This window comes from Pholcus phalangioides, unplaced genomic scaffold (genome assembly GCF_987345545.1).
Source record: "Pholcus phalangioides strain wild (caught in Gottingen) unplaced genomic scaffold, Ppha-v1.0 ptg000003l_1, whole genome shotgun sequence".
NCBI lineage: Eukaryota > Metazoa > Arthropoda > Arachnida > Araneae > Pholcidae > Pholcus > Pholcus phalangioides.
Genome location: NW_028301596.1, coordinates 40846364 through 40859451, shown reverse-complemented (window position 1 = coordinate 40859451; position 13088 = coordinate 40846364). Strand labels below are relative to the sequence as shown.

Below are 13088 nucleotides of genomic sequence, written 5' to 3'. Positions count from 1 at the left end.
CTTCTTACCACAATGTTCTTGTAAATTTAATTTTTGCTGAACATAATTAATTAATTTAATTACAAAATAATGAGTATTTAGAACTTCAAAATGGTGTTTGAATATCGTTTATATATATACATGTATTCGTATACTAAATCATTTTTTTTTAATTTCCTGATAGGTTTTGTTATTGAAAATTGGTTATTAATGATGTTGTTAGTAATGATTTAAATAATTACACTATGAATGATGTTTCTCAGTTTTTTTTTTGCTGGTCTATACACAAAATAATCTAATTTTCAGAATTATTAGTAAACGTATATCTATAGGGAATTCACATATTGTACAGTATGAAAAAATATCGTATGTATTTCTTTTTCTTCAGGTTCAAGTCCTTGGATCAATCAGTTTTATCCAGGAATGGGAGGTAAGAACAGTTCAGTATTTTTCAGCGATATCAATATACACGTTACGGTAAATGTGATAATATGTCCATCCGATTATATATACATTATAATTAATTGCATACTTAACAATCGTCTTTGTGAGTCCGATAAAATCATCGCTTTATTTGGGGGAATATGCATAGTACCCAGGTGCCGTTTGTAAATATGATAAATTAACCTTTATTAATTAAGCACTTTTATTGGTACATAGTACCTAAGCGTACTATGTATTAGGGGTTATATGTATAATTCGGGTTAAGACTTCAAGTGGTGTATATAAGCGACTTTGAAAACAATTTTCAGGACAAATAAATTTGCATTTGAGATTACTAGCAATTATCGTGTCAGGAAAATTACATTGATGCCATCTGTAGGCTATTTTATCAGCTTAACTTGCGCATTTCTAAGGCGGGTATTACACTATAAAAGTTTGATAAAATCCATTTCATAAAACTTGAAAAATCTAACCAATAAGGTTATTGGTTACATTCTAGAAAATGCAACCGTTGATCTTATTGGCTGCATTTTTCAAGTTTTATAATAGGACTTTTATCAAACTTTTATTGTGTAATCCCGGCCGAAGTACCATAATTCTTAGTCATTTTATGTGTTTCATTTGACTACGTACACATAAAAAAAATCTGGACTTAACCACTTGCATATTCTCAACCTTTCATATGTGTGTGTTACGGGTAATGTGATGAATCGGGGTTTGTGCATAATAACCGGTTAATATGCATAATTGCCTATCGTGTCGGTAAGTTTTATAAATTACCGCTTTTACCGCAGATTATTCATTACACCCAAGCGTGGTTTGTGAATTTGATAAATGCTAAAAAACTTATACGTAATGAAATTTGATGAAACGATACGTAGTATCGGGGTACGATGGTGAAATTCGTTTAATAAGAGTACCATCTTAAAAATTTTTACAATATAAGTTTTTTATATCGAGGTCGTATAATTCATCAAATAGGGTTAATTATATTGGGGTCTGGTTGTCTTTAAATAGGAGTTTCTTATATGGGGATCTGATTTTACACTCACAAAACTCGTTAAAACCAACATTTTGTTTAATGAGAGTTCGTTAAATCGTGGTACGATCGTAAAATTTCTTAAATAGGAGTTCGTTATATCGAGTTCCGATTTTAGAATTAGTCGGATAGGAATTATTCCGGGGATGCTCGGAAAAATTCGTTAAATCAGAGTTCACTGCATAAGGTGACACAATTACGGTCATCTATGGAAGTGACAACATGCAGGAAGCTAAGCAAGCGGCAACAGATGGCACACAAACTTGGGGGACGTTCTTATTGCAAATAAATGAATAATAATATTTAATTTATTACCACTTACTATCACATCCTATGGAAGCCAGTTATGAAATTTCCAACTTCTAAGTTCACGCGACAAAACAGGGAGAGAAAGAGAGGGAAAGACCGAGGAGAGGAGAAAAAGCGGAGCGAGTGGCGCAAAAAAAAAAGTAAACAACCGTACTGCGGCTGCGCAAATACGGCAAAAGGCGAGGGATCCTATTCGATCCAGAAAGTTTTATCGTCTGCTGTTGAGCACGAAATCACAAGCCGAAGATAGTTGGTCATGGACGTCTTTCTGCGCAATAGGAGAAGAGAAATGATCCCTTCGGGGAACCCCAAGGGCCAAGGGTTAGTATCTCTCTCTGTGCAATAGGATCAGTCTTACCAATATAGACATCAACTCGCGACTTGTTTATCGCTTCCAGTTGCTTCCAGTGGATGACCTGCCTAAATCTTTTCACGGCAATGGGACCGATTTGTAATGTTTACTAATTCGAAATGATGATTATGCATAATTACTGGCATATGTAATGAATTTAGTACGATCATGTTTACCAACGACACTTTGGCATTATTCATTATCGCCAGTATAACTATGATAATGTTTTAATTTTTTTAGTATTCGTTAAATTCACCAACTATGCTTGAGTATTATGCATAATCGCTGGTAAAAGAGATAAGTTTAGGGTAAATTTTTTAAAACTTACCAAAATGTTCCTTGATTATGCGTAATAACTGATTTATGATAATGATTTATCACATTTAACATAGCATATATTAACTGTAAAATTCATTTCCATCAGGTTCTAGTGCCACTGCTTCATCGAGTGCTGCCGCAACCAATAGCGGTCCAGTTTCAGGTAAAATCCACTCAGAATATTGCTTTATGTACAAATACAAATACAAATACAAATACAACGCCACAACAGGCAAATTGCCCAACGAGGTGGCTGACTTAAGAACATCATGGATCCCCGAGCCCCTACCTACTACTGCTACACCCCCCCCCGCGGAACCCCCCAACGAATCAGTACATGCGGGAATGTGCGTGTACGTGTAGTGCAACCTGACGTAAAGTTTGTTTCTGTGTAATGCTTGTTATGTGTAGTGCTGTCATCTGCCCCCAGTTTTTCAAACTATGAGTGAAGTGTTATGGCTGAATGATTTACCGTTGTAGGACTGTTGCTCTCTGTGGCGAGACTTTTTAACGGGGAGATCGGCTCGCATTTGCGCCTTGAAGTTGGGAACCACAGAAAACCAACTTCAGCCGACCACCACTGTGGGGTTCGAACCCGGATTCTCGCATCACGAGTCCGGCACTATAACCACTCGACCGCCACAGCGGCAGTATAGTGCATATACTTCCATATTCTCGATCTCTCCTTATCCATCTATCTCTCTCTAACTCATAGAATGACGTAAGTGTGACACATTCAAGATGATATCAGTTTATCAAAATTTTATTACACCATTGAGGATTGTGTAGCACATTCAAGTGCATATTAAAACAAAACGTCCGAAATTTTAAGAGTCAGTTGCAGGGTCTGTTTAAAATTGAGGTTGCTCTTGTTTTTAGTTTTCTACGGCTTCATACTAACCATCAGAAAATTATGAAAATTTAGGAACGTCTTACTGAAAGGGTCAAAAGAATTTCTGAAGCCCCTGTAATAGTAATTCTACGAAATAGCAATGCACGTTATTGCAAACTCAATTCACGGGTAAATATTAGTGGAAGAATGCATGCCCCCCTAACAGGGGTGGGGGGCATGCATTCTTCCACTAATATGTTTCTTCCACTAATATATTTCTTCCACTAATATATTTCTTCCACTAATATATAATTCTGCAGGGGTGGGCATACATGGCCAGCGATACTTCTTGAAATTACTATGCGGGAGAGACGCCATGAAAAATCGGGCCTGGGTCCACCAAAGACCCCAGCCTAGAGGTCCTGTTGCAGGATGTGGGGAAGGCCCTGAAGGAATGAGAATAGAAATGGTTCTGCTGGAGATGTGTTCAGATAAATTTAAAAGAACATTATAATTATAACATTATTTACAAAAATAAATAATTTATTATACGAATACAAAAGATAGAACAAAATCACCCAAGATAGATAAATCCGAACGAATAGATACAAATACCACAACAGACAAATTGCCCAACAAGATGGCGGAAAAGTTATGTTCATTAAAAAATATGGATGACAAATATCAAACTACCCAATATAAAAGTGGCCGCTGTGGTGGTGGAGTGGTTATAGGACGGATTCGCGATGCGAAGATCCGGGTTCGAACCCCACAGTGGTGGTCGGCTGAAGTTGGTTTTCTGTGGTTCCCAACTTCAAGGCGCAAATGCGAGCCGATCTCCCCGTTAAAAAGTCTCGCCACAGAGAGCAACAGTCCTACAACGATAAATCATTCAATAATAACACTTCACTCAGAGTTAGAAAAACTGGTGGCAGATGGCAGCACTACACTTAACAAGCATTTCAGAGAAACAAAAATTCTACACGTCAGGTTTCACTACACGTACACGCACATTCCCGCATGTACCGATTCGTTGGGGGGTTCCGCGGGAGGGGGGGTGCATGTCTGGTGTAGCAGTAGTAGGTAGGGCCTCCAAAAAATGGCTCGGGGATCCATGATGTTCTTAAGTCAGCCACCTCGTTGGGCAATTTGCCTATTGTGGCGTTGTATTTGTATTTGTATTTGTAAAAGCTTAAAAATCACCAAAAAATAGCAATAATAATAATTAATAATATATAATACACTGCTCATAAAAAAGATTTTGGTTTTCTCATTAAAGTATATTGGATAGCTTCTCGATTTATCACAATATGTTTTGTTAGAATTCCTGAACCCCGTAAGTAAACTATACCACTTATTAACAACTCTATTAGTGAAAACCTCTTTGCGACACCGCAACTTGGAACTGTCCCTTACTAAACCATACTGGTGCCCGCTTGTCAAAGCAATTGATTCACGATGTATTTTAATAACTCGTGGTCCATCCTATCCATCCCGTTGAAAATTTTAAGTACTTCGATCATACCCCTCCCCCTCCTCCCGACAACCGCGTTCCTCCAATGTGAACATATTTAAGAAATTAATAAAATATTTCGAGGATTTTTACCATGTCAGTTATATTTTTCTGTTGCAGAATGTAATGCATAAACTGCTGTAATTAACCGTTATGTTCACAATATTTTCAAAGTTCATATCATATACCAAACAGTTTAAAACGAACACACACCGGTTCTGGTTCTATTCGAAGTTTTTAATGTTAGCCATTGTTCCCCGTTAACAGGCAGGAACAGTTCGATTACAAATGTTGTTATCGACCATACGTATTAGTGATACGAATATCACTGCTGCAAATATCTTATGTATTACATCTGGACCAATATTCGGAAATAATTGATTTTCTTTTTCTTACGTGCAAATGGATGGATCAATCGATTTAATCCAGGATTTGGTGGAGGTGAGGGAAATTTATTGTTTTTGAATAACTAAACGAAACTTATTGTTATGTGTACTGTGGCACTTCGTGAATTCGAATTTTAGATGATTCGAACTTTTACGAGCTTCCCTTGAGTTTTCTACCTCGTTTAATGTCAAAATTTCTTGTTGAATTCGAATTTTTTTTTAAATATTTTGGATAATTCGAATTTGGGGGAAATATCGGCGTTTTTGTATAAGCAAATTTATTTTGAAAAAATTCTACAATCAGTAAGAGAATTTGTTTCTTTCTCGGCCAAGTTGTTATACAACAAATCTTTGAAAACAGAAACAGGTGTACCATTCAAAATACGAAACTTTTCACCGTCATTTTAAGAGTAAGGAAAGTATCTGAAAGCACAAAAATTGCAGTAATCAATATTACTAAAATTTGGGAAACAGTTTCGAACTGATGAGCAAATTTTAATAATTCATGATTATCCTATGTGAACATCTATGCTCAAGTTTCAATTCGTCATTTCTCGGATTTACGACAGATTATTTGGGTAATTTGATTTTTGGATGATTCGAACTTCTTATCCAGTGACTTTTGACTTCGAATTAACCAAGTTCGACTGTATGTATCTTGTGTATTTGTGTGTGTGTGTGTGTGTGTGTGTGTGTGTGTGTGTTTTTTTTTGAAGTGGGATGCAATAGAGAAATGAATTAAATTTTTTTAAAGCACCATCCAGTGGTGCTCAATCAACTCAAATCATGAACAACTTGCCATAAAATCCCAGTTATAAGTGATCTGAAAAAATTCGGAATAAAATACAGTCAATTTTTATAATCCAAAACATTCAAGTCAAATTTTATTTTCTTCATTAAATGTATTTTAAGATTGGTGACTAGGTAATAATAATATAAATTATAGAATGGAATGGAGGTCGAACTCGTCATAAAAAAATGCATTGCTGAATGAACAAATGATTTCTTTTCGCCATTATTTCCAACTAGATTCATCAAGAGTAGATATCATTTATTAAGTATAAAATTTCAAAAAGATGTGTAAATTAATTCCTTTTAGGACCACAACCGCAGCCTCAACAACCCCCACCGCAGCCTCAACAACCCCCACCGCAGCCTCAACAACCCCCACCGCAGCCTCAACAACCCCCACCGCAGCCTCAACAACCACCACCACAGCCTCAGCAAACGGCACCCAGTGGTCCCCAACCAGGTCAAGGAGGAGTAAATGGTAAGTGAGATTTAAGAATAAATTGAAAATATTATTAATCATACTGAAATAAGAAAAAATTAACTAGTGGATTTTTTTTATTCCTAATTTTTCATAAATTATTATTCTAATATAATTCATGGATTTCTAACTTTCAAATAAATTCAATTTCTTTTGTTTTCTTCTCTTGACCTATTTACGATATGCGCAAATAATTTGTAACATAAACTTCTAAATTATTGCTAAAAATTGCCATAATAAATTTATAATTTTGTTTTCTCTCTCTCTCAGGTTTTCTGAACAATCTGTCTATATATGATTGTAAGTATAAGGCATTTTTACCTAAATTTCTGAATTTATAGCGAATCTGTTTATTACTGCTGTATATAATCGATTTTTGTAGAAATCAATATTCGAAATTCTTCTCTGTTTTCCTAGTATAGGAGAGAAAAATAACTACTCTACTAAGTAACTAACTCTACTTATCCGAGAGAAAAATAATCAATTTGAGATTTAATTGAGAGAGAGTATAGTGAAAACACAATCAAAAATTTTATAAAACTTTAAGAAACACCCTAAAAAATATTCCAGGGTCAAGATATGAATGAAAATTATTTATCCGAATTCGAATACAAAAAGTAAAATTATTATTCTTTTTCGGAGCAAACAAACAGTTAGCATCAATTTATGCTCCCACGATGCATAAAAATTTTAAATTTTTTTTTAAATTCATTTACATGTTTGAATTTTCTAAAAATTTAATCTTCATCTATTTGTGTTTTTAGCCTACAAACCTCAAGGCATGACAAACGCCCAATGGGAGAATTACATGAGAAATTATTTGTTGAATCGCTATGGAGGTAAATTTAAAAAAATAAAATCCCTTATTCTAATTTTTTACTTTTCAATTTTTATGCATTGTGTATACACGGTATATTAGCACTATATGTTTTACCGAGAGAGACTTGACTGACAGAATAGAAGTTTATTAATAATTTTTCTAGTTCTTATTCCCCAATATTGCAACATTATAGTGCATGGAAAGTGAACAACATTATGATAATTTTAAGTTCACAGCACTATGCTTGGGAAGCAGCTACTGTAAAAGTTATTTTAATTATTAAATATTTCTTTAAATTTATAGTAGATGAGTTCTAGATTGAGTGTTAGAGATACAGGGAAAATTTCTAGCTTTTTGAAAAAATAGTTTTTAATTTTTTTTTTTTTTTTTTTTTTTTTTTTTTGTGAGCGTAATAGAATGCAATGAAACCCCCCACTTGACGGTCACCCCCTCTTTTACGGCCAAACAATATAATTGTGTTCTATTTTAAACTCTTCAATAGAAACTCCTTCTTTACGGACGAATCTTTTGTCCATCTGGTGTCCGCAAAAGAGGGATTTTCTTGTAGAGTTTCAAGAATTTTTTTGCAAAATATATGATTTTGACGATATCGACTCACAACCTTACGTATAATGTCACAAAATAAATTTAATACTGGCTCAGCTCCGATGAGGTGTTAGAATGATTCAGTATAAAATGTATTTAAAAAATTTATTATAGCAGTCACATATGAAAAAAGTGTTATGTGCAAAATCTTATTTACATGCACAGAAATTGAGTTTTTTTTCTCATATCCACACACACAATGATTTCGTTAAATAAAAGATTTCAATTCATGAAATGTTCGTTTTCAGCTTCATCAACAGCATCTGCTGCATCACAGGGAGCAGGAGCAGGATCGTCAGCAGCATCCGCTGCAGGAGCAGGAGGAGGAGGAGGAGCAGGATCGTCAGCAGCATCCGCTGCAGGAGCAGGAGGAGGAGGAGGAGGAGCAGGATCGTCAGCAGCATCCGCTGCAGGAGCAGGAGGAGGAGGAGGAGGAGCAGCATCGTCAGCAGCATCCGCTGCAGGAGCAGGAGGAGGAGGAGGAGGAGGAGCAGGATCATCAGCAGCATCCGCTGCAGGAGGAGGAGGAGGAGGAGCAGCAGGATCTTCAGCAGCGTCCGCTGCAGGAGCAGGAGGAGGAGGAGGAGCAGGATCGTCAGCAGCATCCGCTGCAGGAGCAGGAGGAGGAGGAGGAGCAGCATCGTCAGCAGCATCCGCTGCAGGAGCAGGAGGAGGAGGAGGAGCAGGATCGTCAGCAGCATCCGCTGCAGGAGGAGGAGGAGGAGGAGCAGCAGGATCGTCAGCAGCATCCGCTGCAGGAGCAGGAGGAGGAGGAGGAGCAGGATCGTCAGCAGCATCCGCTGCAGGAGGAGGAGGGGGATCCTCAGCAGCATCAGGTGCTGCTTCGTGTGAGTGAATTCGTATAATGTTTACTCATATTGCAACAAAAGAAACTCATTTATTATACTTCTCTCGATGAAGGAAAATTTTAATTACGCTATTGAAAAATATTTTTGAGATATTTTCCCATACTTCCGTACTGTCAATGTTTCTCCTACTACAGTAGTTTCTATTATATCGTCAATGTTTACAGGTCTTGTAGGGTGGGAAAGACGACTCCCACTAACAATGCCTACCAACCTTTACAGCTAGAGAGAACATCGAGAAAAAATGTAAAGTCACGTTATTTCCTTATACCCAAAAAATAACATTGAAAATTAACACATAAAAGTTAGGCACTTATGTCGGTCACTGCCGCATTTATTTTCAGGAAAGCGTCAATCGTTTATAAATTATAATTTTTTAATCGTTTAATTCATTAGCAACTTACATTTATTGAATACAGGGGTAGTAGTATGAGAAGTAGGATGCATATGGCTTTGGAAACATTTGAATACCTCTCGCAAATGTCAAATCTATAGAAGTTTTTCCCTTACGTGGTTGGTTTGTACAAATCATTTACTTGTTCAGGTTTAAAGAATTGCTGTAGTATGAGCGAATCATTTTTGAACCACAGGAGGTCGCAACTGTCACATTTGTGACCAAAGTTCACAAACTTTAAGAATGTTTTTTAATCAGTTGTCGGTGCCGTTGCAAGTCCAATTTTGGCCACCCGACACCGCATTAGGACTACCAAGTGGGTTCAATATGGGTCTGCGTCTACCTCCATTTCACTGTTCATCTCATCAGCAACGAAATCCACAGCCATACTTGATCGCCGCTGAGGTGGTCGATTTGTGACAAAAAAAAGTAAAAGTGAAGGACTCGCATTGCAACAACGCGGATTCAAACTCTACCGTCGCTATAGTGGTGGTCGGCTGAAGTTGCTTTTCTGAGGTTCCCAACTTCGAGGCACTAATGTGAGCTTATCTCCCCAATAAAAAGTATCGCCGCATAGAGCAACAGGCCTACAACGATAAAATCTTCAATCATTACACTTCACTCATGGTTAGAAAAGTTGATGGCAGATGGCAGCACTGCACATAACAGGCATTACACAGAAACAAGCTTTACGTTCGGTTCAAAAAACGGACACGTGCAACATGCAACATGTACCAATTCGTTAGAAGTTCTGCAGAAGAATATGGATAAAGCACGTGTGTGTTTTAGTAGTAGCCATACTTGATCCAGACCCTTCAGATGCCGCCAGTGTAGCCCTTAGCGTGCTTGCTTTGGCTGTATTCACGGCAGTACTGTGCGTTGGTTTCGGATTTAGGCCCTGCATTTTTGGAGTCATTCTCTTCGTAATTTCGTGTTCTACGCATTCATGCCGGATTTATCTTATTTTGATTGAACTTTGCACTCATTAATAAATTGCGACATTTTGAAAAAAATCCAGAAACATTCACACATTTTTAAATTTACGGTCTTGTATCTTCTAAGTGTTTAAGATATAAATTGAAACCTCAGAATTAGCTATAGCACATACTCCTCTTAAACCCTTCCAGCGGCTATCCCGATATATCTAGTCAAACTCGATCTGTTTTTTACTCCGAAATATCTCGGGTTCTTACCAAGCTTTTATTTCAAATGTGGCAGTTATAACGCGGATCAGGAAAATTTTAAAAGCCGCTTAAAGGGTTAAAATAACATTTCGTTTACTGGAATTTGATAAGTATATAGTTCCTGAGATATAGTTCCGTTTATAGACACGTGTTGAATCCAAAAATTCGAAAATAATGGGTTCATTTTTCACGATTACAGTTCACGACGGTTGGCTGCCACGAATGTCAAAGTAGTACTAGCACAAACTCCCATTCTTCTTGTTTAAAATGAGACCAAAATGGATTTACTATGTCTATTTTTGGTTGAGTTATTGAAGTTTCAAATTAGTTCATAAAAACTGTCGCTCATTTAGGCTCGATTACCTCCCACACCTGGCATCGATTTTAAAGACGTTTTCACACCATAAAAAAAACACATCATCCAACAACGGCCACTGAAACGCGATTATTTTGGTACTTTTTGTGAAATTATTCAAAAATGTTTTTCACAGGTTCATTCCTATAATCAAAGAGACTATTATGTACAGAAAAATGTATTGTTACCTTATAAAATATAAACGTGTAAACTTGTACGCAATCTCACATTCAACTATTTTGTTTTAGCTGTGATTGACTACCAGAAATACGCAAGTAAGTTCTCACCATTTATACGTTTTCTCAACTTCTACAGTTTCCTCCAAAAATATCAAGTTGTTGAACTAAAATTTAAAAAAAAAGTCAGTCAAGTCATTGTTGCGCTGTAACTCATACATACAAGTACTATGAATACGAATAAGACAATATAGTATCGTTACATTGAGTACTGCTTGAAGCAACTGCGTGCAAAAAACGCTCAGGCTATTTTATAAAGAGTGCTCGAAAAGAATAAAAATTCTAAAGTTGATTCTAGATAAATAAAAGATGGAAATATTACTGTTCAAGCGAACGATAAATAATATTTTGTGATACTTTCCCAGCTATAAAAATTTATTTCTGGGAAATCTATCTCAATAAATAAAATTTAGGCTTCTCTGTGAAGAGACTCCGAAATAAAATTTACCCCCTAACTTTTCGATGACAATTCGTTGACGTATCAATGACCAAGATGCTTGGTTTTTGCTACTTTTTTCCATGCTGAAATGACCAAGTCCGTAAAAAACGACAAAAATCAGCAATTTTAACGACCGGTATCACGACAAATTTTCGTTCGTTACTGGGTAAATTTCCTTATGTGAAAAAAATTCCGAGATTAGCATATTCCCGACGACAATTATATCAATTGAAACTAAACCGTGTTAACATATTTGCCGCCTGGCAGTCAAGTGGTTAGGTATCTAGGCCTCTGGCTGTGCAGGGCTGGATTTGAATCCCTGCTGGGACGTGGATGTCTACTGACACTAACACATTCCAGGACAGGTCATACGGATGTTCTGGGAATACGTGAGAATTACATTCAATTAATTAAAACTTTATACTTTCTCTTATTACCATTTTGAGGGAGGTAGGGAGCAAAAAAATCCAAAATTCTCTAGTCTTTCTGCTGATCCTTTTCCACATTTCACTCTTTAACTCGGTAGAAATTTAATTTCTTTTCGACACTTTCGCCGAACACGCTGTATATTCGCATTAAAATTTCTATACTTCCGCATTTCCTTTAATTAACCAATTATTCAAAAATTTTATTATAATTTAATTTTTTTTTTCATCAATCATGGAGACAAACATGCACACAGGTTTGAGCATTATAACTAAGAGACCGTGCAAAAAAATAAATCATTCGATTCCTATGAATCCTTCAATACTATCCTCGTCATATTCATTTTACATGTATTTAATAATAAAAATCAGATCTCGGGGTAGACAAGATGATTTAAAACATTGAGCAAATTTTGCTTCTGTATAGGTTGATCTTGGTCAAAATTATTGAGAAAATAAAACAGATAGGTTGTATAGTCTAACTATAATTTTAATCAGATTTACTTTCGTTTAATACATGTCTCGTAATACATAATTTTTTTTAATCATAAAACCCTCTGTAAATATACAAGTTTTATTTCATCCAATTCACGTTTCTACAGATATGAAACCTGCTGACTGGGATGATGCCACTTGGAAGAATTATATCGACCAACTTATGGCAGGTACGTGCTGAAAAGTAGCTGATTTTCTTTTTTGTTTATTCTAGATCCAAATTTTGTTTCCATATTCATTTAATTTGTTGCTGTATTATTTATATTAGTAAAAGCTGTTGCGAGAAGAAAATCCAATTTCAATTGAAATCACTTGTATTATGAACTAGATTCGATTCAAAATCGGTAATTCACCAAGTATAAATAAAACCGAAAATCATCTTGTGGTAATAAATTAGATATTTATTGCTGCTATAATTGTAAATATTGAAGGATTTCAGCAATGTTAGAAAAAAACAGTTTACAAAAAAAAGTTGTTAGAGAAATTTCAATGACAATTTTTTAAATGTCAGCTGCACAATTTTGTTGTCATTATTTTCTTTGAACGTTACTCATTTATGAGTAATGTCTAGTTTGTCTACTATACATGCGATGTTGGCACTGATGATATGGCTATAACATGACGTTACAGGTGTCTCAAAAAGTTCAAGTGGTCAGTCTGGTGGTCAAACGACACCAAGTACCAGTAAGTTTTGACATTTTATAGCAGTGTTCTTTGAAATAAAGTAAGAAAAAAACTTAAGATCTATTTTTATTGTTTTTGTCCGGGCATTTAATCTTTTTCACTCCGATTCGAATTTTGTTTACATTCTAATATTGTAATAACT

The 13088-nt window shown here is 35.8% G+C and overlaps 1 protein-coding gene across 11 annotated transcripts in view; it reads left to right on the top strand.

Annotated features, from left to right (window-relative positions):
- LOC149088609 (uncharacterized) overlaps positions 1 to 13088 on the top strand; it is a 64686-nt gene that overhangs the window by 15388 nt on the left and 36210 nt on the right. For all 11 annotated transcript variants that reach the window (XM_089248220.1, XM_089248237.1, XM_089248230.1 and 8 more), the window contains 9 exons: positions 368 to 409; positions 2548 to 2604; positions 6272 to 6442; positions 6713 to 6742; positions 7207 to 7281; positions 8117 to 8716; positions 10916 to 10942; positions 12370 to 12432; positions 12893 to 12946. In XM_089248220.1, coding sequence (XP_089104346.1) covers positions 368 to 409; positions 2548 to 2604; positions 6272 to 6442; positions 6713 to 6742; positions 7207 to 7281; positions 8117 to 8716; positions 10916 to 10942; positions 12370 to 12432; positions 12893 to 12946 — 1119 coding nt within the window. The remainder of the gene's footprint in view (positions 1 to 367; positions 410 to 2547; positions 2605 to 6271; positions 6443 to 6712; positions 6743 to 7206; positions 7282 to 8116; positions 8717 to 10915; positions 10943 to 12369; positions 12433 to 12892; positions 12947 to 13088) is intronic.